This window comes from Larus michahellis, chromosome Z (genome assembly GCF_964199755.1).
Source record: "Larus michahellis chromosome Z, bLarMic1.1, whole genome shotgun sequence".
Taxonomy (NCBI): domain Eukaryota; kingdom Metazoa; phylum Chordata; class Aves; order Charadriiformes; family Laridae; genus Larus; species Larus michahellis.
In genome coordinates this window covers 485,144-507,742 of record NC_133930.1, presented here as the reverse complement: position 1 = coordinate 507,742, position 22,599 = coordinate 485,144, and the positions used below count along the sequence as shown (strand labels likewise).

Genomic DNA, 22,599 nt, shown 5'->3' with positions numbered 1-22,599 from the left:
TGTGAGTGTGTGCTGTGCTGCACAGCTCCCGGCGAGCTGGCCCGCCTGCCCTGGGAGGGATGGAGGTTTTCTTTCAGGTTCCTAAAACTTGCACAAGGAGCAAAGGCATCAACCCGTGTGAGAGGGGGCTCGGGGGTGAAGGGAGTGCCGCAGCCTGCAACTGGTGGTCGCTCTTGCGGAGCTCCAAGACCCGCTGGGGCTCCGGGCTGTGCACGCCGGGACGGCAGCGTTTGGAGAAGGGACTGAGGGCCCTCAAACGGGAGTCACTCGGCAGGCTGGAGCACACATGCCGATAGCGTTTGATAACGCAGGAATGCACTACGGCAGCACTCTGTGTCATTGCTAGCGTTGCCGTGGAAACCTGAGTTTTAGCACCAGCTGGTTTTGGTGCGTTTGGCGCTCGGCATCCCGATGTTTATCAGAGAGGCAGGGCTGCAGCCCATGTCCGCCAGCCTGGGGTTGCACGCTGGGCCCGGCAGACATCGTGGCTGGCGCTGTGGAGTGCCTGGTGTGCCATGGCTCCCCTCGGGAGGTCAGACCCTCTGCAGGTGTGTCCCAGGCTGGCCTTGCTGTCCAAGGCGCCTGCTGCCGGCTCGTGTCCTGGGGTGGGCTGGGCCCGCTGTGGGCTGCGCTGGCCCCAAGGCCTGGACATGGCCCTCGGCCGGGCTGCAGCAGGGCAGAGCTCACTGGGAGCCCCGTCCCTTGCCCAAGCTCCCTCTGTGGCTGTGCAGAAGGCAGACTGTGGGGCAAGAACCCATTATCAGGAACGTGTGCTGGGGTTTGGTTGTGCTAAGGGTGGTATCTCTGAAAATGCAGGACCTCCGTGTGGAAAAAGCTGTCCACAGCTCTTATCTGACTTCCTGAGTTTTTCTAGCTCTGGCCTTCACGTAAGTCATGTGTTTGCCTAGCAACAGCTTTTTTCATTTTGAGGCTCTTTCTGTTTTTCTTCCTGCCGGGTACGGCGGTCTCGTTTCTCCGCCTGTGACGGGGGCGGTGGTGCTTTCCTGCCCCGTGCCTGTGGTGTCGGTGCCCGGCACCGAGCGGGGACCGGCGGTCGGGGCACTGCAGTGCCTGGGGATGGGTGCAGCGCTTGACCTTTGGATTTCACGTCTGATCTCTGGTTGCAATCTCTGCTCTTTATGTCGTCTTAGATAAAGGCGGTGTGCATCACACTTTTCAGAAGAGGTTTAAGACCTTCTCCACCGTTAAACTGGCCACTGTTAATGTTGCGTAGGTGTGTAGTCTAACGTAGCTTAGACTGAAACTTACTTCCTGCTTTACTGACGCTGAAGAGATTTTCTTTTTGGACAAGAGCCTCCCAGTCAAATGTGAAGACGTGGTTATTGGTAAGTGGAAGCAGAGAATGATCCACACTACGCGATCACCTTAGAAAAGCTTTTTCACAGAGAGATTTCCCCCCCATAATAGTCCGTAAAGGCTTGAAATACACAAAAGGTGCGTTAAAGGCAGGAGGTGTATGAGAGCACAGGACGGGGTGTATCGATTTACTGTTAGCTCTTACAATTTTCTGACCTGGCTTGCAGGTTTTGGGGAAGGCTGGATGAGAAAAGAATAGCATAGCCGTATCACTATTTGAGACCTAAAAACATTGAGAGGAGATACCACTTTACTGCTGATGGATGCAGAAGCGTTTAGATATTCCCCTCAGAAAGTAAGTAGTAAATTAAGTAGTAGGCTTTGCATGCCAGTGAAACAGTCTGCTGGGTTGGCCAGCACTCTTAAAGAATATTAAATAAAAATTACCCTTTTGCATTCAAGCAATGACTTGGGAAAGTGTACTTGTGAGATTCTCCCATTTGTTTCAGCTGACTTACAATCGAGCGGTCGTTCTTCTGGCTGTGCTGCTGCTGGGATGGAGTATGGTCTAGTTGGAAAATTACTGAGCTAAAAAGCTGCTGTGCTTCTTCCTCCAAGATGATCAAAATGAAACAAGACAAAGTTGTTGCAAAAGGCTGAAGGCTTAGTGATTAATGTTAATTTCTTGCTCTCATTACTGCCTTGCATCTTTGGCAACCTACCTATTGTACTGTGACTCTTTTCTGTTTTAGTCATCTTCCCATCCCTTGGTGTTACTCATTACATGGGAGGAACTTGTACTTTTCCTCTAGCGCTGCTTTCTCCCGCCTGCTCATTCTGTCATTCCCTGCAGCATCACTCCGGGGTCACCAGTTTAACTAGATAACAAAGCTTTGCGTTTCGCTTTGGTGTATTTTTTTCCTTGCTATGAAAATGCTTAGGAATAGAGAACAAATACCTCTGAATGATACCTGCTTCACAGAGCTGTTATTTGGCACTCTCTCTCTAGGCCAGTGATTTTCAGATTTCCCCTGGTAGCGAAGCCTCCCCTGGTGAGATGGGCTGTGATTTGTGCCACACAGGCGACTGTCTTTTCCCTGCCCAGGGCTGGATCTGTTCCCGTTATCCCAGCAGCATGTGTTGGAAAGCAAACCCAGGTTCAGCAGATACTGGGTAGTCTGGACACAGGCTGGCTCCTTGGGTTAGGAATCACTGACGTGGACTCGCAGACCACCACCGGAGGAGGTGGCTCTGCTGAAGCCTGGTTCTCTGATGATAGGGGCGGGGGGGGTTAAGCAAACTTCCCCCTGCAGGGGAAAAGCCCGAGACTGGTTACCAGAATAACCTCTGAGGCTGGTTACCAGAATAACCACTGCCTCTTCTGAGCGGCCACCTACCCCAGGCCCCGCTGTCACTGTCACCAGGTGGCCGTGCCTCCCAAACCAACAGGGGTTAGGCTAAAAAGTACACAACCCCACCCTCCTTTTTTGGATTGCTTGTGAGTAATCATTGAGGAAGCCATTTGGAAAGGTGTAATTGTAGCAGAACGTAGCTGGAACTAAGTTTTCCCCCCACAAATACTCCTCGCCCCAAAGTGGGAGGGCAGCCCCTGTGCAATGTCCTCATCCCCTGCAGCCAAACAGCTCCGTCTGTTTGCAATCACAGAATTAGCTTGTAGAGTGCTTTAATTACATGCCTTTAAAAACACTACTGGAAAAAATGCTATTTTAAAAACACTACACAAAACCCCCTGGACTGAAACACCATATTTTTTTTTCTCAGAAACTTAAAAACCCAACATTGGGTTGAGGGTTGCAGATTTTTGAACGAGCGAGGCTCACCCATTCACAAAACACTTATTTTGTATTCAGCAAACCTTTCAAACCATTTTCTTCCCCTTCTGTGTACAGTAGGAATGTGTGCACTACGGCTTCCTACCAAGAAGCAGAAGGATAAGTTATGGCAGTGTAGGGTCACGTTGAATTGATTAATCCGACTTGACCCCTTCCCTTCCATCAGCTGTAACGACCGAGAGCAGCAAAGCCAGTCAGCTCAGTGAATTGAACTGGCACAGAAGGAATCTCTTGCTGGGTTGTGTTTCTGTCAAATTGACCTTCTGGCCAGGCTTACTCCGTGTCTGTCGGAGCGGTGGGTCAGATGCAGGGAAGGCGTAGCGAGCGCGTGGTGGTGGAGGGGGCAGGCGCTCTTTGGGGGTGACTGCACTTGGGCTTCATCCAGCGTAATACAGCTTGGTCGCTCAGAGTCCACTGTGTATGTGTGGGTTTTTTTCTGTTTTTGATGTGTTAAAGCTTCCTTCTTGCTTGTAAACTGTTGATGTCCGTGTAGGTTAGCTTAGGGATCTGAAAGTCTATTTGATGTCTTGGGCAAAGTATATTGAGCTTAAGTCACTTTCATTTTAGGAGATGTCTTCACCGATCCCTCTATATTGCCTTAGCAGGTTCATCTGTGGGACTTTCGTGATTGAACACACAGGGTAAAATGCTGCGTCTTCGCTTGTTTTGTGCAAAACACAAATTCAGCTAAATTTCTTCATGGTGCTTTGTGGAGGTTTTATGAAAAAGCCAAAAGTTTGACAAAATGTTCAGATACTTTCCTTAACTGAATTTTCTTGGCAATTGCTTGTGAGTTGTGCATGTTGTTTGTTGGAGATTTTGCATGCAGAGAGAATGTGTTTTTAAGTTTTAAGCACTCCCTAATGTTCCCCATGGCACTTGGGAGGAGAGGGGAGCCCGGAAGACTTTGTAAACAGACTTGGATTCAGTAGTGCAGTTCCTGTAGGCTGGACTGGTTCTCCCCGCTAAATCCTCTGTTGGAACTGGGGAGAGTGCTGTTGCTTTTGAGATGATTCTTGTTGTCTGGGTGGTATTCAGCTGGGAATGGGAAGTATAGCAATTCTGGGAAGTTGGGGATTTTTGTTTTTCCTTTTTGCACCAAACTTTCTGCTTGCCAAATAAATGTCAGCACAGCCACCCTCATTCTTATTTAGTGTTTGGTGATTTAAGGCAGTCCGTCAAAAGTCTCGACAAACAGAATGGCTTGCCCAGGTGTTGCACACTAGTACTGCCTGAGTGTTGTTTGTGGAAATTTTTTCTTTGTAATTCTTCGTGATGGCATCTCTGAACGTCCTACAGCTTTAGTCACGTACTGATGGCTCCGGTTCTACTCCAGGGCCATGGCAGTGTGTTTGTGTGGGTACCTTCTGCTTTTCCTAAGTTTTGGGGTTCCTTTGGGCAACAACTTAAAGCCGCTTTTAGTTAGGTTTGAACAAGTGTGGCGGGGGAGAGGAGAGATACAGGAGGGATGGTTTTATTTTGTTTGCCTTGCAGCACTGTTGGTGCCTGTCAGCTTCACTTGACTTTTTTTGCTGACCAGTTTAGCTCTTCTCTTAGTGTCTTAAGTTCCTTACCGGCAGTTGCGTTTTCTGGAGCTGTTACCTGATCTTCTGGGCAGGTTTTGCTATGTTCAATATAAGCGACTGCAATATGAAATTGTGTATAGGCCAACTAATGTTACATAAAAGGTTTAAGCCTATATATTGTTTTGAAACTCCTAATATATACAAAAGTTATGCCTGTTGAAGGAGGCAATTCTGTGTGCAGCTGGATTTTGGTATCGTTGCAGCAGCTCTTAGCTGTTTTTCTCCCTTCGCTATCTGTGGCCACAGTAATAATTTAGAAGCAAAATTGGACTTTCTGTAGATTGTCTTTGTTATTTCCAAAAGGGGACATAACTTCATTTAAACCTGCCTGGAGGAAACTGACTTTGTTCTTCAGACTCCATCTCTTCATTTGTATTATCCCAAGAGTTTTTTGCTGCTGTACTTCATTCACCGTAATATTCATTTGTTGTCTTGGGGAGGGCGGTGGGGGGGGATAAAGCCTGTCCTTGATTCTCGATGTTCCTGACTGAGCTCTGTAAAGGTAAAAGACTCTGTGTTAGCAGCGCACCCTTCGATGTGTTAGCTCCCCATCCTGCCTGACCCTGTATGGCTTTGCTGACACCACGGAAGATGAGGTAGAAGCTGTTCAATTGCCTTGTAGTTTGGCGAAGGAATTTGGAATTGCTGTGCCCTCTGCTCCCTTCTTTTTCTGTTTCTTCCAAGAACACGCATCTGCGCTTCTCTGGGATGAGGTCCTGCTCGGAGATGATGAATGACTGACCTTATTGCAGATCTTCTGCAATACATTGATTCTGAATGTGGCTTTTGTTCGGTGCATTGAGCCACATTTTACGTCCAGAATGCCTGGCAGAACACAAAGTCCATCCTTTGTTTTGGATAATGAGTGTTGAATATTTTAATGAGTGTTTCTTAGTCTAGTCAGTGTCAAGTACCATTTTGGGAACAAGTGACTGAGCTAACCTCTGAGTTTTGTCCAGCAACAATCCATTTATTTATAGGATTTCACAAATTCTTAAGGAGTTCCCTATGAGCAATTAATACAATTTAAAAAAACATAAATCAAAAAACCAAACCCAAAGCAAACAACACACCAAACCTCCCAAGACCAAAAAAACCCCAAGCCTTTCACCCTCAGTATGTATGCACATATTATTTATATAAAACAAACAAAAAGTTCTCTGTATTTTCCCCCCTTTTTTGATATGGGTCTCTTTTACAATGTGAAAAAGATGAGCATATTTCATTAAGGGAAAAGTAATGCCTTGGGTGGTACCAGCACTTCCATGGTACAAGGGCAGCTCCCTGGCTCACTGCTCTGCACGCTGAAAATAAGCCGTGGATCTAAATGCTGCTAACCCACGCTGAAGATCATACGGACAAATGAACACTGACACAGCGCTGCGGTTGCCTAACTTAATTTTTAAAAACTACAGTAAACCATTTTTTAACTGTTAAACAAGTGTTTTTCCTCCAAGCAGAAGTAATGGATTTTTTTTACCCAATCCTGTTTTGCTAGTGACAAACTTGCTGTAATTGATTATTTTGACTGTTTATATAAACACAGGTGCGCCTTTGGCATTTTTGAGCAGTGATTGTATGTCTTTAATTAAAAGAAAGATAGCAACTACTTTTCTTCCTCCTGAAAAGCATCTTGAATGCATGTATGCATAGGAAATAACTTCTTTGGGTAAATTACTTAAATTTAGTCTCCTGCATTGGTCATGTTCTTGTTAATAATTTTTTTTAACTGCAGCTGTTTTTCACAATACTTCAGCTTTTGTCCACGTCTTTGGCTGTTCATAAAGTATCCTTGTATGTTGGAGGACACACTGGAGAAGGAAAGAGTTGAACGGCATGGTGGGGTGTGCTGTCCTTCCAGCCAGAAGGGTCTGTGTCTGCTCACTGCTTAACTTCCCAAATCTAACCAGTCCAAGCCCCAGTTAGAAACTGCATGGGTTTCTCAGTCTTTCATGAGACACCATAGTTTTCGACTTGAAGAGCTTGTTAGCCCTAGAGTACACACTTAAATGACAAATACTGTTTGCGAGCAAAAAAAAGTCAAGTCTTTGTCAACGGGCTGCTGTGTTTTTAAAGAGTAGGAAAGAAAAGGGGAGAAAGCGGTGGAACAGGGAGTGCAGTATGTTGGGAACGGCGAGAGCACAACCGGGATAGAAAGCTGGAGCACTAGATGTCGATGGTGAGAGTGGATCCCTTCTCCATCAGCTTGGCTTGGGCACTGGTTTGGGTGGTGGGATTTTCCTCCCCCCATCTGGACAGAGACTGGGACAGGAGTGATTCATCCCCCAAACCTAGAAATCCCTGGGGAGCAAAGCTTATGGTCGGGTTTGCCCCAGGGGGAGAGAGGTACTGCTGGAGGATATGACTTGGTGGTTTGTTTTTTTTAAAAAAGAAACTCAATCAAGATGGAGAAGAGAGACCAAAGGAGTGAACTGCTGGGCTGACTGACAGCAGCGCTCATTGAAATGTTAATGTCTCCGGCAGAGTTTCTTCACCAGGGAAGACTGGGAACTTGTACAGTAGCATTAATTATTAACTCCAGTTGAGAGCTGGAAGATCTGATTTCATTTCTGGTTGGGTAATAGAATGATTCATGCAAGAAAACAAATTGTGTCAGAAAATGGAGTCTTTCTCTGAAAATTGACATTCCTGACTTCTGCTCTGAGCTGAAGCCTACTGCAGTCGAGCTATTACAAGAGTTTAAAAAAAAAAAAAAAAGTAACAACTAAGGAGAAGTTTTCATCCCTGGGGATGCAGCAAGATGCAGGAGAGATGTGTGGCTCATGGGTCTGCCAGTGGCGGGGGGCAAACCAGCGGATGGTGTGAAACATGGGGGAGATACAGAGCCAGAGGCCAAAGACAGACCCCAGACCTTCCCACTGAAAGTCTGATGGGAATTCACGTGTATTTTTCACCTTTTCATAGAATCACAGAGTTGTCTAGGTTGGAAGGAACCTTTCAGGTCATTGAGTCCAACCATCAACCTAACTCTGACAAAAACCACCCCTAACCCACATCCCTCAGCACCACGTCAGCCTGGCTTTTAAATCCCTCCAGGGATGGTGACTCAACCACTGCCCTGGGCAGCCTGTTCCAGTGCTTGACAACCCTTTCTGTGAAGAAACTTCCTAATACCCAATCTAAACCTCCCCTGGTGCAACTTGAGGCCGTTTCCTCTTGTCCCATCGCCTGTTCCTTGGGAGAAGAGACCGACCGCCCCTGGCTACACCCTCCTTTCAGGAGGGTAGTACGAGATGTTTTGCATTCTCGATAATTGCTTTCAGATACGTCTTTTGGATTTGTTAGCACTTCATATTGCTTTTTAACAGCTTTGCTTGTTTTTTTCCTTCCCAGCTCAAACCAGTATGAATAGGAATACAACACATTATACCTAACAATTTCCCACCATGTTAGTTAGGCAGTAATCTTCTGTGGTACTGTTCTCTTAGTATGGTTAAGTTACCACTGCTGAATGAATTGCGATGAATTACAGTAAATTTAATAATCCAGGATTAGTACTTTAGGATCGGAAGGTGTAATTATTGATGTTACAAGCATACTTGATCTCTGGTTTGAAACAGAAGAGAAAAATCAAACTATTTAAAAAAAAAAAAAAACAAAAACAAAAAACCCAAAACAAACAAAAAAAAACCCCAAAAAACACCTTGGAACTTGCTTTACATTTTGCTCTTTTCTAAATTCTGTTCAGTTTTCAAGAGCTTTTTTCCCTCCTCTTGCTGCAAACGGCATGGATTCAGTCAAGCTCGTGTATTATCTCTGCGGTATTTTGTTTGTGTGTCTCAACAAAATGTTTTGACGAGTGTTGTTTTATGCATTGCAGTGAACTGAGATAAAGTAGGTGTTGCCCCCTGCTAAGGCGGTGTTAGATCTTCCGAGCCCCAGACCCTGAGACCTGTTCCCATTCTGAAAGCGTGCTTGATGCTGCAGCACCTCAGCCTCACCAATGTTGTAAGAAGCTCTCCTTGTAGAGGTATTTAAGGTGTGAGAGGCTCACTGGCGGTTTCTTGTCAGTTCCTGTAGTTTTCCTGCTACCAAGGCTTTTTCAGCATGTTTTTTTTTTCTTAATGAAATGGTTCGTCCCGTTCCTCGCCGGCCCTGTGGCCGCTCTCCAGCTGCGACAGCCAGTGCTGCCCCTTGGGTCACCGGGTCTGTGCTCCGGAGCAGAGGATGGGGCTTGTCCGGGTCGGCAGTGACCCCCAGTCCCCCATTACCCTTGGCTTACATTTTTATTGAGTGCCTCTTCTCTCGTTAAACAGTGCAGCCGTGACAAAGCTGACTGTTTATGGTCTAAAATCATTAAATCTCTAACAAGAATATAGATTGTGGTTACATAAACATGCTTGTATGATCAGCTGGCAACTAACTGGGCTACTGGAACGAAGTACAATTAAACCTCCCCCATTTGATACTGGATCTTCTTGTACGTTTTGTGTGCATAATCAGAAATGGTGAAAGTTTATTAGGTAATTGAAATGTACGTGTCTTTAAAAAAAAAATCCATCACCACCCTTGTGAATGTACATTTTCTATGCATAAAACTAAGATGCCAAGTTTTTGAGTTATCTGCAGCTACTTCCTCGGTTTTTCACTACAGAAGCGTGAATATCAGTCTATGACATGATAACAATCAACACTGGCTTTTTTAAATCACAGCTGTCAATGTCCTCAGAGATTAAAGAAAGAAGATAACAGAATTTTCATAAAACTTGCTTTAGTCAAAGGGTGTCTAGAGTATCCTGTGTGTGCAGGAAACCGTTGCTCACTGAAACATAAATATCTTGACGTCTGGTCTATCAGAATATGTGTATGAAAATAGTGTGTATGTGAAAATGGAAGTACCTCCGGGGAGAGCAGTCGGAGCGGGGAAATCCTGCTGACTTACCTCTTGCCTGGTTTGCAGCAAACGGGCTGGATCCTGACTCGGTGTGCAGTTAACAGCCTGTCACTTGAGCCCTGGGGGGAAAGTTGTTATCCAGGGCTTAATTTCAAGCTATCATGTGAAATGATAGAAGCTTTAAAGTTGCGTTTGGAAGCGTGTGAAACGGCAGGGATAAAATACTGGCTGATAGTGAGTGTAACGTGAGATAAAATAGAGTCATTTTCTTCTGAGGTTTGTTGGCTTTTTCTGCTCAGCGATTGAGTAGCCCGTTCTTAAGAACTTCTAAAATTAACTGTTGGCCATTGCAGAGGCTCTTAAGGAAGGTCTTTGAAATGCGTTAATCTGAGCTTTAGTCCTGCTTTTCTTGACGAGTTTGGCTCTCCAGCACTGGTGTTACTCGCAGGTGAATTTCTGAGGACCTGCTGTCACTTCCTCGCTCCGTGGCCTGAAGGAAACACGCGCCTCCCTCCAGCCCAGCCCCAGCCTGGCCTGCCACCGCAGCGCTGCCTCCAGAGCTGCTTGGGACAGTGCTCCTCGTTAGCTCGGCACTGTTAATTGCTGGTCAGGATGAGCAGCTGAAGTGAGGCCGCAGGTGCTGTCTGCCCTGTCAATCAAGCTAATACTGCTGCTGAATTTGGGGGGCTGTGTGTGCATTGGTTGTTACCGCCTTTACAGAAACCTAGGTGAGTTCCATTTTTTTTTCTGCTGAACATCTTCCTCCTTTTCCAGAAGAGGAACAACTGATCATCAGAAAGTGGGGTTTTTTCCTCTTGTGAGGGAAGAGCTTCTCTCAGAGATCCTCTTCTCATACTGCTGTTCCACTGTGAAAAACTACGCATAAACCTTTTGTTATGAGCTGTTGAAATACTGGATCATGATCTTCAGACCCACCAAGTGAAAAACAAACAAACGGAAAACCCAACAACAAACAAAACCCCAAACCCTACAAACCAAACCAAAACCCACCTCTGTGACTAACAAAACTGTAACTCATTTCATAAGCACATGAACGATCTTCTCTTGACTGGTAAAATAATATTCCCATTTCTGAACTTATTTTGTCGTTGTCAGGTTTGTCTTGCAAGACAAACCTGACAAAGTCTTAAGTCTAGTCAAATGCCAAAAATAATTAAAATCTTGGTCACAGAAAACAAGATACCAGTGTGTAAACATAGAAGTGTGTGTAACCCTTGGATTTTTGTATATATAAGGATTTATTCCTGTATGTGTGGGCAACTCCCATCTCTTGCAGCTGATGAGTGGTGTGTCCATGCGTGGTTGCAGGCAGCAGTCGCCGCCCGTGTGTGTGCTAGGGAGTTGGTGGCCGGGCTGTTACCACTGGCCACAGGCAGACGGGGCTGGGGACGGTCCCCATCCCCTGCTCAGAGGTTGTTTGGGAGTCGCTGCCCGAGGGGGGGGCTGTGCTGGGGGATGGTCCCGCGGGGCAGGGACGGTTCCTGGGGCTGCTCGCTCTGCGGGTGCAGACGTGGCACTGTAACGCAGACTTCTCACCCACGGGAGGGTGGCTGGCGGATGAGCGTGTGCCTGCCCCAACCTGGGAATCATAAGTGAAAGGAGTATTGAAATCACGCTGGTTCTGGTTAATCTTAGGACCTGATGGCTTGTGATGGTGCAGAGCGGCTCAGGGCATCCCCCCGGCTCGGCCCTGCCCTGCCGGCAGGGCGTTCGTAACAATCCCTCTGTCTGGCCTTATTTAAAATACTCCTACCGTGCACCAGGAGTTTCTGTTGTTGCGGTGCATCCCAAGACAGTCATTCTGATGTCTAATAGCCAATTACAGAAGAATCATGCTGAGGTGTTTGAGGTTTTTTTTCTGGACATAAAGGCAGTGATATTTGCGAAGGCTGAAGCAGACGTTATTCTTGCCGCGTGGTTTTCCTTCGACAGTTTGTGATAAATAACTCTTCCCGAATTCACCAGTCTGGTGACCTTCAGTGTGGCTTTGATCCTCAAAACAGTAGCAGCAGTAGCCATGTGATGATACTGTGACTATTCAGATCCAGTTTAAACAAGTCGCAGTCGAGTTACCAGGAGGCACTTTGGTCCTGGTGCTGTTCTGGGTGATGCTGAGAGCTTTTGCACACCAGGAGCATCACGAAGCGCGGGTCCAGGCAAGCGTTCCTAGCAGCAGCGGGAGCCGTCTCTGTCCAGAACAGCTTTCGGCTGCGCGCAGGCGTAAGTGCCCTTTGGCCAGCAGCCCCCGTGGATCTCTTCAGAGCCTTGCACGTCTCACTTGCCTACAAATAAAACCTGAGCTTAATGTTTTCCTACCTGCCTGGTGCTTAACCACAGCTGTTTTAAACCTGTTCTCCTACCTGTGTGATTCCTAACCATAGCTCTTTTCAAGCTGTTTTTCTGGGAATTATGTTTTTATCTGTTTCCAAGTCATTTGTAGTACTATTATTATTTAAATTTGAAACACTGCCTTCTCCTTTGTGCCCCAGTCTAATTTGCTGTTTGTCAGCAAACGCTGAGGTGGAGGAGATACAAACTGGGAGGAGAGGCTGGTACACCAGAGGGTTGTGCTGCCGTGCAGGGGGCCCTGGACAGGCTGGAGAAAAAGGCTAGCAGGAGTCTCCTGGGGTTCGGCACAGGGAAATCCATGTCCCGCACCTGGGCAGGAGTAGCCCAGGAACAGCTCGTGCTCCAGGAGGGGATGGGCCTGACATAGGAAAAATTAAGAGGATTGTACTAAGTGTAATTCAAACTTTTCACTTTAAAAAAGTTTGAATTTTAACAGCCTCATGTATTTCATCATCTCAAAACCACCACTTCAGTATGTTTAGCTTAAAAAAAAAAAAGTATAAAAATTTAATTGTATCGGAGGTTGGCTTAGTGAAAGGTGAAAACTTAATTGTCATGCTAGAAAAGATGCTTTGAAAACAAGGCTATTGCGTCCTTCTGTGACTTCTTACTGCAGGCTCTTAATTGGGAATTCAGTCCATTCTTCGTTATTGGGCAAAATTGGTAGACATTCACTGGGGAATTGGATTTTTTGTGTTTCTCTTTAGCTAATAAGTTTTGAAGTACTGCTCTCTTCTGTGTGCTGGGAAGTAATAGATCTGTCCAGACATTGACCCGAGGATAATGAATATCTGAAATTAAACCAGCTGGCCTTGTTTCACTCTCTGGTTGGCAAAGCTTTTACGAGTGTCAGGGCCAGCGTAGTGAAATCATCCTACATGTAAAAACATTGTTCCTTTATTTTATGGTAGTTCATACTCGAAGAGCTGTTTTGGTATGCCAGAAAGTTAGATGTTTGTTTAAATAAAAACTTGAGGTTTTAATGAATCAGTTGAGTTTCTGTATCCTCTAAGGGAAGGAAAAGAACTTACCGTCAGATCTTCCTTTATGAATTTTCCATTTAAACTTGCAGTAAATTTTCAGTTTGGATGCAGATGATCTTGGTGCTGGTCTCTGGGGCGACATCAGGGGTGGGTGGGTTTTTGGTTTGGTTTCTTTTTTTTTAAAACTAAGTCAATACAGGAGAGTTACTTTCAGGTCACAGGCTTCTGCGAATGCACCAGTAACTCCTCGCCAAATTTTTGTTCATATTTTTAATAGCAACATGTACCAAATGCTTTTCCTGTTTCTTTGCTCCCACCAGAGATCGTGTACCCCTCTTGGCTTGTCCAGGGAAATGCAGATTGAGGGGGTCCTTCAGAAAGCGAATTTCCTATACCATAAATCTGTGACGTATAAGGATGATTCAGCAAACATACCCTCCTTTCTCATGCTGCGCTGGTTTTTCTCTTTCCTTGGAGATACTTGCCACAAAATGGTGCTAAATTAAGCAGACATGAGCGATCGTTGTGCTTTTTATGGCAAACTTGTTGCTATTGTGAGCTTCTTGGGGGTAGTCCTTCCTGTCCTATGAGTGAGAAGAGCGGGTACTTAGACCAGTGTCGGCCTGTTTGGGTGGAAGAGCCAAGAAGATGGAAATCCGGGTAACTGCCGAGTCTGAGCCCAGAAGAGGGGAAGGCAAAGGGACACCAGTGAGTAGTCGCAGCCCCTTGGTGTGGGTCGTGTCTCCTCCCCAGCCTGCGCTCGGGAGCTCAAAGCCATCCCAGGGAGCGAGTCCAGTGAATCCAACCTGGCTTACTGTGACCGTCACGCTCGCTGCTGTCAGCTGGAGGGCAGAGATGGTAACCTCTGCCGGGGTTAAAAAATGGGAAGGCGGCTGTTGGAGAAGAATTGTTTCCTTTACTGGCGCAGCCTGCAGGAGGCTACTGGGGAGTCTAGTGAATTAGGTTGTGCAGAAAACAATGCGTCGGTTAGATGAATTCCTTTAGTGAGTGGTATAAATAGATCTAAATGGTAAGTAAGGAGAATAAAGTCTTGTGCAGCACAGCAAGTCCATTAATTTAAAGTTCTTTTTCATTCTCTTAGGTATTTCTACAGAGCACAGGTGACCTGGTTCAACATACTTGCTAAAATTGTTCAAATATATCTAGCTGCATGGAGTTCAACTGATTTTTATAAAAATAGATCACAATTCACTTGGAACACTTACTTTTTTTTAAACGTGCAGTAAAAATACCTTGTAAGCAGATTTTCAGGAGGTCAGTACAGTGATTGGAGCCTGCTTTTTAATGGTGTGCTTTCAAGGTTGGAGTGGGAGTTTTGGGGTTCCTAACCCCATCGCTGATACGCGCATACCTTTGATCTCCATGCACCGCTCCTGAGGTGTGTGTTTTTGACTTGCTCACTTCGGTGGTGTCTGCCCTTTTGTCCCCCTGCAAGAGCAGCATCAGGGTATGTCCCTCTAAGACAAACTCTTGCCTCTCTGAAATTTTGCCTGGTGTTTTTTCCCCCCAACTATATTAGTCTAAGGGAGGGAAACATGAACGTGGTGCCTCTTCCTAGAGGCCCTCAGTCCTAGAAGTAAGACTGGAACCATTATTGTAAAACATTTAATGTTTCTCTGTTGTATGAGATTAAGATTCCCACAGTTCTCCGAACCCTGCAGTTCTTTTAATGCTTACTGGTGTTTGCTTCATCTGTTGATGTGGTTGGTGTGTTCTGGTGTGCATTAGTAAGATATTCTAGTAAAACATAATTCAATAAATTTTGTAGCATTGTGGGATAATCAGAGCCTTTTAAGCGTAGACTGAGCTGGCCTGTGGCTACACTTGCGGAGCTTGGCTCATGCGACCATCCCGTGAACTCAAACCCCCCTCGTCCTTTCTGCCAGCCCCGCAGAAGGACCGTGCTGCTGCCTCCAGCTCCGGCACAGGGTGCTGACGGGCGCACACCTTCGTCTAGTGTGAAAACGAGCAGGTCCCCTCAGCTCGGGGCATCATCGTGTGTAGACAAGAAGCCAGGTTCTGCTCGGCAGCAAGAGTTCTGGTTTCCTCAGAAGATGGGTTTGCCGGGATTTGCTGCCATGCTGTGCGGGAAGTCCTCGCCGCAGCGGGTGCGAACTGACCGACTCCCTGTAGCCAGGAGGGTCCTTCTGATCCAAATTACATGGCCTTCTTTCTTCCAGAAGCTTCTAGGTTTAGTTGCTCTGGTTTTGAGATCTGCTTTAGACAAAATAATGTGTTTTTTCTAAATACATTGCATCATACAACAAGAGTTGGTAATTCTGCAGGGAAGAAAAGGCACAATTTGTTTTAGACCCAGACTTCACAAGGGGGGAGTGTGATCAGCGCTTCAAGGGAGGAAGGTGTGAGTTGGGTTCTCAGGTTTCTCGTGGTGAAGCTACCTGAAACAAGGTTTTCATTTCCGTGCTTGAGCCAGATAAGTAGGTGCTTGTAACCTAGTCACCTTTGCTCTGTGTTTGTTTTCTTGTGCTGAACTTTGCAGAGGAGAGTGGAGATGTGGTGCCCGTTCTTGTTTTCATTGCAGAACAGAGATTTTATCAGAGACTGTTTGCAAGTGTAGGGTGCTGCACCTGGGGAGGAATAACCCCCTGCACCAGTACAGGTTGGGTGCTGACCTGCTGGAGAGCAGCTCTGTGGAAAGAGACCTGGGAGTCTTGGTGGACAACAGGATGGCCATGGGCCAGCAATGTGCCCTTGTGGCCAAAAAGGCCAATGGCATCCTGGGGGGCATCAAGAAGAGTGTGGCCAGCAGGTGGAGGGAGGTCATCCTCCCCCTCTGCTCTGCCCTGGGGAGGCCGCACCTGGAGCACTGGGTCCAGTTCTGGGCTCCACGTTCAAGAAGGACAGGGAACTGCTGGAGAGGGGACAGCAAAGGACTACCAAGATGATTAGGGGACTCGAACACCTCTCTTATGAAGCAAGGCTGAGGGATTTGGGTCTCTTCAGTCAGGAAGAAAGACGGCTGAGGGGAGATCTTATCAACACTTACAAATATTTCAAGGGTGGGTGTCAGGAGGATGGGGCCAGGCTCTTTTCAATGGTGCCCGGGGACACGACAAGAGGTAACGGGCACAAACTTGAGCATAGGAAGTTCCACCTAAACATGAGGAGGAACTTCTTTACTCTGAGGGTGGCAGAGCCCTGGCACAGGCTGCCCAGAGAGGTGGTGGAGTCTCCTTCTCTGGAGACATTCAAAACCCGCCTGGACGTGTTCCTGTGCCACCTGCTCTGGGTGACCCTGCTCTGGCAGGGGGTTGGACGGGATGATCTCCAGAGGTCCCTTCCAACCCTGTGATTCTATGATTCTAGGAAAATTGCCAGTGACAAATTTCAAGATTATTCAGATATTACAGGAATTATACTGAGACTTATCACGTACTGTTGCTATGGCCTTCAGAAAATCACTGCGATGTCCCCCGAGGCTGAGCGGTTCACTTTTGGACGCCTCTCTTCTCCCCATGTCTCCAGAAAGAAAACGAGCTTCTCCCTGCTCCGACTGCCTGTGCCGTTGGGAGGTAGTGAGGGCAGTGGTTTATGTTGACTGGCTTCCTTGCTTGGCTTATGGCCTTCCTTCCAAACTGTGGTGGCTTTTCTGTTGTTTGGTTGTTTTTCCTTGAACGGTTTGCAGAGATTTTAACTTGAAAGCAGAGCGTCGGGTCGCTGGAGTTTGGTGGGCAGGGCTCAGGGCTCCTTCTGGTGGGTCAGAGGTGCTGGCAGTGGCAGTGGGGTGAGCCCCTGGTGTCAGGGGCAGCTTGGCCAGGCACTTCTCCCCTCCGAAGCTGGAGTTGCCCTCGGCCGGCTCGGGGTGCGGGTTCTCCCTCCCGGGCTGCCCTCACCTTGTTGGTGTTGGCAGGTGCTTGTCTGTCAGAGGAGAGGGTAATGTGGTGGGGCGGTACGCTGTGAGATGTGGGAGAGCTTCCCCAAGTATGTTTTTTTTCACTCGGCCGTAATGTGGGTTGGTTTAATCCACCAACAAAACAAAGGAAGAATCAGCACAGCTCTTCCGCAATCCGGCTTGTCTCCTGCCTTCTCAATTGCTCAAAGATTCAGGAGTGCCTAATGTTGTTAGGCTTGCACTAGACAACATTTTTGCTCTTTTTTTGAAGAAGATGACAAATACTCTGTTTTGTTTTGAAACTGCGAATGCTGGTTCATTTTTCACAATGATGGGGAGAATTACAGAGCAGTTTGTCTGGGTGACTGTGTGTTTTTAGTACGTCCGGCACAGCAGGGGCTCTGTGTGTGCTTTTTCGTTCGGGATAACAGAAGTTCCAGCAGTTAAAACACTGGGTTAAAGATTTGTTGTCTTTTTCACCCTGATGTGTTTTGCAACCAAAACATTGAGTTAAAGATCTGTTGTCTTTTCTGTTTTGTTATGTTTTGCAAACTTTCAGGTATAATAAAATAGAGATGAGGTGCTCAGGGGATGGAAGCGAGTTCACAGAGTCCCTGGGTGCAGGTAACTTTCCAGCGTGATCTGGTTTCCCTCCTTCCAGTTAGTGGAAATTTACCTCGCTGACGCCTATCTTGGTTTGAAATCAAAAATGTCTCTACACAGGGAGAAGAAAAAAAAAAACAACCCCAAAACAAAACCAAAGCAACACTCCCCCGCCGCGGTTCAGGTTAAGCTGTCTCCAGGTGAAACCCTAGATTGCCGTCCTTTCCCCCGGTTGCCTTGGAGAGGGACACTGATTGCTTCCGTCCCTAAGCCTGTGCAGTGGCCGGCGGGGCAGCGGTGCCTCGCGGCGCTGCCGGGGACGGGCTGGCGCCCAAGCAGCCGGGCAGTGCGGGGTGAGTTGGGCTTCGGTGGCGGCGGGGCGGCTGGGTGCCGGCCGCTGGGGACCCCCACGCGGGTGCGGCGAAGGCTGGCTGGGGTGCGGTGCGATTTGGAGAATATGTAAGGGGATTTGTCCATCTTGAGGGGTTTGACCTTTTAAAAGGTAGTTGTGGAAGAACATGTTGAATGTTTAATCTTCTCTGGTCTGCGTGGCATCTGGTCAAACGCTGGTTTGCATTGATGCAAATGTTGTGCCTTTCACACTTGTCTGTTTGTTTAAAAAAAGCTAAGTTTCTAATTTTATAACCATGTTGATTGTTATTTCAGCGCTACTCTCTTAACGTGTACTCTAAATGTATCGTGAGATTTTCTGTTCTATAGGAAGTTGACGTCTGCAGCTTTCCTTCTTACACCGGACTCTGGATTGCTGTGGCTTTCTTTTCATGTGTCTATTTAGAACATAGAGATGTATATTCTGATACTTCTTCAGGTTTGTTTTTATAGCCCGGCTGTTTTTCTTTTATCAGCTGTGGACTGCGCCGCCTCTCCTGGGTTGTCTCTCGGGGGGGTGGCGTTACATCCTCGCTGGTGGGGAAGAAACGCACAGCTCAGGGCACTGCCTTTTCCCTTTGCTGCCATAGCTCTTCCCTAAACTTCCCAGCTCCGGGATATTTTATTAATCCAAGGGCAGGAGCACTTTTTAATAAATTTTATTTATATGAATACTTTATTAGGTTTTAGAAATTACTTTGCTTTTCAGAGCACCTGGAGAAAGTAGAAGTGTCGTACACTTAAAAATGAATTAAAAAATGTGAATCACGCACATAAATATACATACAAAAGTCTCCTAAATCTGTAAACACATCTATATTCTCTTATCTTTTTTCTGAGGTGAACTGGGGTCTGTTCATTGTCGGTGAAGCCTGGTCTCTGCTGCATGATTGGCTTTTGGTTTCATAGCTCGGTTCTACCTAAATCAGCCATGTCTTCTGAAATGGCATTGTGAATTACAGAAGAGAAGCAGAATCGGTATAAAGGTTATCCTTCACCAAAGAAGAGAACTATGTAACCTCTGACATTTTTCGGGGAGGCAAGAATACATAAACTTCATGTTAATCATTGGACAAAGCAGAAGTAGGTATGAATGTGGTTAGTGGTGGAACTCGCCATTAATGCCTAACCGAGCCCTTTATGGCACCCCTGCTGCTGTGGGTGAGGTAGGCTCAGGTTAGCGGGCGAGGACGAAAGAGTATAGGCGTATATAGCTTTGACAAGCAAGGCTTCATAAACGTTAGCCTTTTACTGCCTAACTGCTAACAGCCAGCCAACAGCCGCCTCCCCGATGTGCACGCACAGCTTTGCATTTCTCGCAGCAGCAATGTGAAACCCGTGTAATCCAAGTACTCCGAAGGGCATAGTTTTCTTACGTTCTGCGACATGTTCAGTGTTGTAGTCGCAAAAACCGGACGGAGGGCGGAATGTTGTTCCAGCGCCGGGTGTCGGGGGAGCGCGCCCCATCCACCGGAGTGGGAGCCGCGGGCTGCTCAGCTGCAGCTCTTGGAGGGGCAAGGCAGTGGCAGCGCCTGGCTTCCTAAGGAGACTCTTCCAGGCTTAGGGCGCTACAGGCAAGGTTTTAAAATGACAGAAAAAATTCCTCTGTGGGGTGAGCTTAACTTCTTTTTCAAAGAGTGCATTTCGAAAAGAAGCTTATGGTATATTCTTTTCAAGATTAACGGAACTGAGTGGAATACAAAAATTGCAGTTAGACGTGTCCATCTCATCTAGCCTGCTGGTTGCCTGTGGCCCAGCGCTGGAGGCGGCACTGCAGGGGGTCTCCCCCGAGCGGAGCAGAGGGGCAGAATCCCCCCCCTCGCCCTGCTGCCCATGCTGCTGGGGATGCAGCCCAGGCTGCGGGGGGTTTCTGGGCTGCCAGCGCACATTGCCAGGGTGTGTTGAGCTTCTCACCCACCAACACCCCTGAGTCCTTCTCCCCAGGGCTGCTCTCCAGCCATTCTCTGCCCAGCCTGGATCTGTGCTTGGGATTGCCCCGACCCAGCTGCAGGATCTTGCACGTGGCCTGGTAGAACTTCATAAGGTTTGCACAGGCCCACCTCTCCAGCCTGTCCAGATCCCTCTGGATGGCATCCCTTCCCTCCAGCGCGTCAACTGCACCATGCAGCTTGGTGTTGTCAGCAAGCTTGCGGAGGATGCACTCGATCCCCCTGTCTATGTCACCGACAAAGATGTTAAACAGCGCTGGTCCCAGTACGGACCCCTGAGGAACACCACTTCATCACTGGTCTCCACTTGGATGTCGAGCCATTGACCGCAACCCTTTGAGCACGGTCATCCATCCAGTTCCTTGTCCATTGAGTGGTCCATCCATCAAATCCGTGTCTCTCCAATTTAGAGAGCAGGATGTCATGCGGGACAGTGTCAAATGCTTTGCAAAAGTCCAGGTAGGTGATGTTGGTTGTTCTCCCCTTATCTTATGCCACCAGTGCTGTGGCGCCATCGTAGAAGGCCACCAGATTTGTCAGGCATGACTTCCCTTGGTGAAGCCATGTTGACTGTCACCAATCACCTCCTTATTTTCCATGTGCCTTAGCAGAGATTCCAGGAGGATCTTGCCGGGCACAGAGGTGAGACTGACTGGTCTGTAGTTCCCCGGGTCTTCCTTTTTTCCCTTTTTGAAAATGGAGGTTATGTTTCCCCTTTTCCAGTCAGTGGGAACTTCACCGGACTGCCACGACTTCTCAAATATGATGGAAAGTGGCTTAGCAACTTCATCTGCCAGCTCCCTCGGGACCAATGAATGGATTTCATCAGGACCCATGGGCTTGTGTACCTTCAGGTTCCTTAGATGGTCTTGTACTTGATCTTCCCCTACAGTGGGCGGTGTGTCTTGCAGAACATGAATTAGGGATCCTCCTGTACTTGGACTTTATCCTGCTCTGTAATTTATTTTTTTAAAATGTGGGGGGTTTCTTATGCAATTAACACAGAGAGATTATTTTAATGCAGAAATAAGATGCCACTCTGGCAAAGCTGACGTTGGGCTTTGTGGGAGGAAATCTGAGTATCATTGCTAATGTAGTAACTGTCAGAAATGCCTCTTTACTTAGTATTACAACTTCTTGTCCTCCAGTTCTCATACAGTAAGGTCAGAATAGTCTGCATTTCTGTCATTTTTTTTTCTGTGCTGCCTTCTCTTAATGAAGGAATTTTCTTGATCACAATTTGCAAGTTCATTGCCTTTTGTCTATTCAGACCCCTCTAGAAGACCAAGTATGTTGTATTGACGTTAACAGATTGAGAAAAGTTAACACATGAAAAAAAAGTCAATACCCACTAACATAGCACCATTGAATTTTCACATAATGTTTTGTTCACCTATGTGGTAAGCTTTAGGCTCTTTTGGGAAAGAATCCTGTTTTCTCAATTAGAAACTACTTTGGACAGTATGAAGTGCTGCTGGAAAGAATACCAACATTTTCAGAAAGGATTTAAATCCTCAAGCGTTTGTTTTAATGCCGCACAGTTACTAGGGCAGGATGTGTGTCAGGATGAAACTCACCCTGCAGACAGGTTCAATGAGACTCTTGTTTTTCTTTCTCTGAAGTAATGTGTTTGTGACTCCTTCCAGAGGAATGGTATTAGACCGGACAGGCACGGCTTTGCTTCTGGGGGGTTTCTGACCTTCCTAATAATCTCCAAAATCTCAGATACAGCTAACAAATCTGTCTCTCGCCTTTAGCTAGCTAAAGCAAATAGAGTAGGTGTAGCATGGTCATGCCAGGATAAACTTGTGGGAAAACGGTATTGTTTTCTGAGCGAGCTTCAAGGAACGGAGTCTCAAATTACTGTAATTGAATCTTGTATCTTGCAGGTCTGGAAGGCTTATCAGAGCAGAAAGGGGTATAACTGATACAGGTGTCTGCAGAACCTGTTTCTGTAGGATCCTTTCCAGATTTAATTTTGGTGGCCTCTTTGTGTAGCAAAAATTAACTGGTCAAATGGTGAAAAAAATCAAGTAAAAAATACCATTTATACTACTGTTCCTCAGGAGCTTAATGCAATGAAGTGACAAACTGAGCATCGGGTTGGTGTCGTAGTGATAGGCATCCTCAGAAACTGCCATGTGTCATTGACAGGTGTTTTTGAGCTCTGTATATACCAAGGTGGGGAGGCAGGTTTAGAAAATGTAATTTTAAGGATTTATTTTTAATCTTGCGCCCTTTTTTTTAAACTGCAGACATTTCTCTGATGAAGAGGTATTAGCATTATTGGACAAAAATGTTATATTTTCCCTGTGGTTTAAGAGACAGCTTTAGAATCTAAGAATGAATTTCTGTGGAGTATGGATCCTTGAGGATTTGAAATGGCCCTGCTCAGCAAATTATCTTCTCCTTTTATTACTATTATTGTTAAATTATTATGACTATGACATTATTGCTATTATGTACTCTTACTGTGCTTTTATATAACGCTTTAACAGCTCTGACTGGAGTTGGATGCTTTTCATGCTTGGATTCAGGATATTCTTTAGCAGATAAGGTGTACACCTCCTTCCAAGAGGTTTTTCTTTTCAAAATCTTACCTAGGAGAGACTCCTGCTGTCTAAAGGCTGGGAGTTCATTCACAGCTTAACCTCTTGCAAACTGTTGCTCTTCAAAATGAATTACAGAATAAACATTAAACCCGTTTTTCTTTTCTGTTAACAGGAGGAGTCTCGTATCCTCAGGGTAAAGGTGGTTTCTGGCATTGATCTAGCGAAAAAAGACATCTTCGGTGCCAGGTGGGTGTTCAACGTTGACTG

At 46.6% G+C, this 22,599-nt stretch overlaps 1 protein-coding gene across 4 annotated transcripts in view; it reads left to right on the top strand.

Moving 5' to 3' along the window:
- Nucleotides 1-22,599, top strand: part of NEDD4L (NEDD4 like E3 ubiquitin protein ligase) — a 164,776-nt gene that overhangs the window by 15,175 nt on the left and 127,002 nt on the right. For all 4 annotated transcript variants that reach the window (XM_074570982.1, XM_074570981.1, XM_074570980.1 and 1 more), the window contains exon 2: nt 22,505-22,578. In XM_074570982.1, the coding sequence (XP_074427083.1) occupies nt 22,505-22,578 (74 nt within the window). The remainder of the gene's footprint in view (nt 1-22,504; nt 22,579-22,599) is intronic.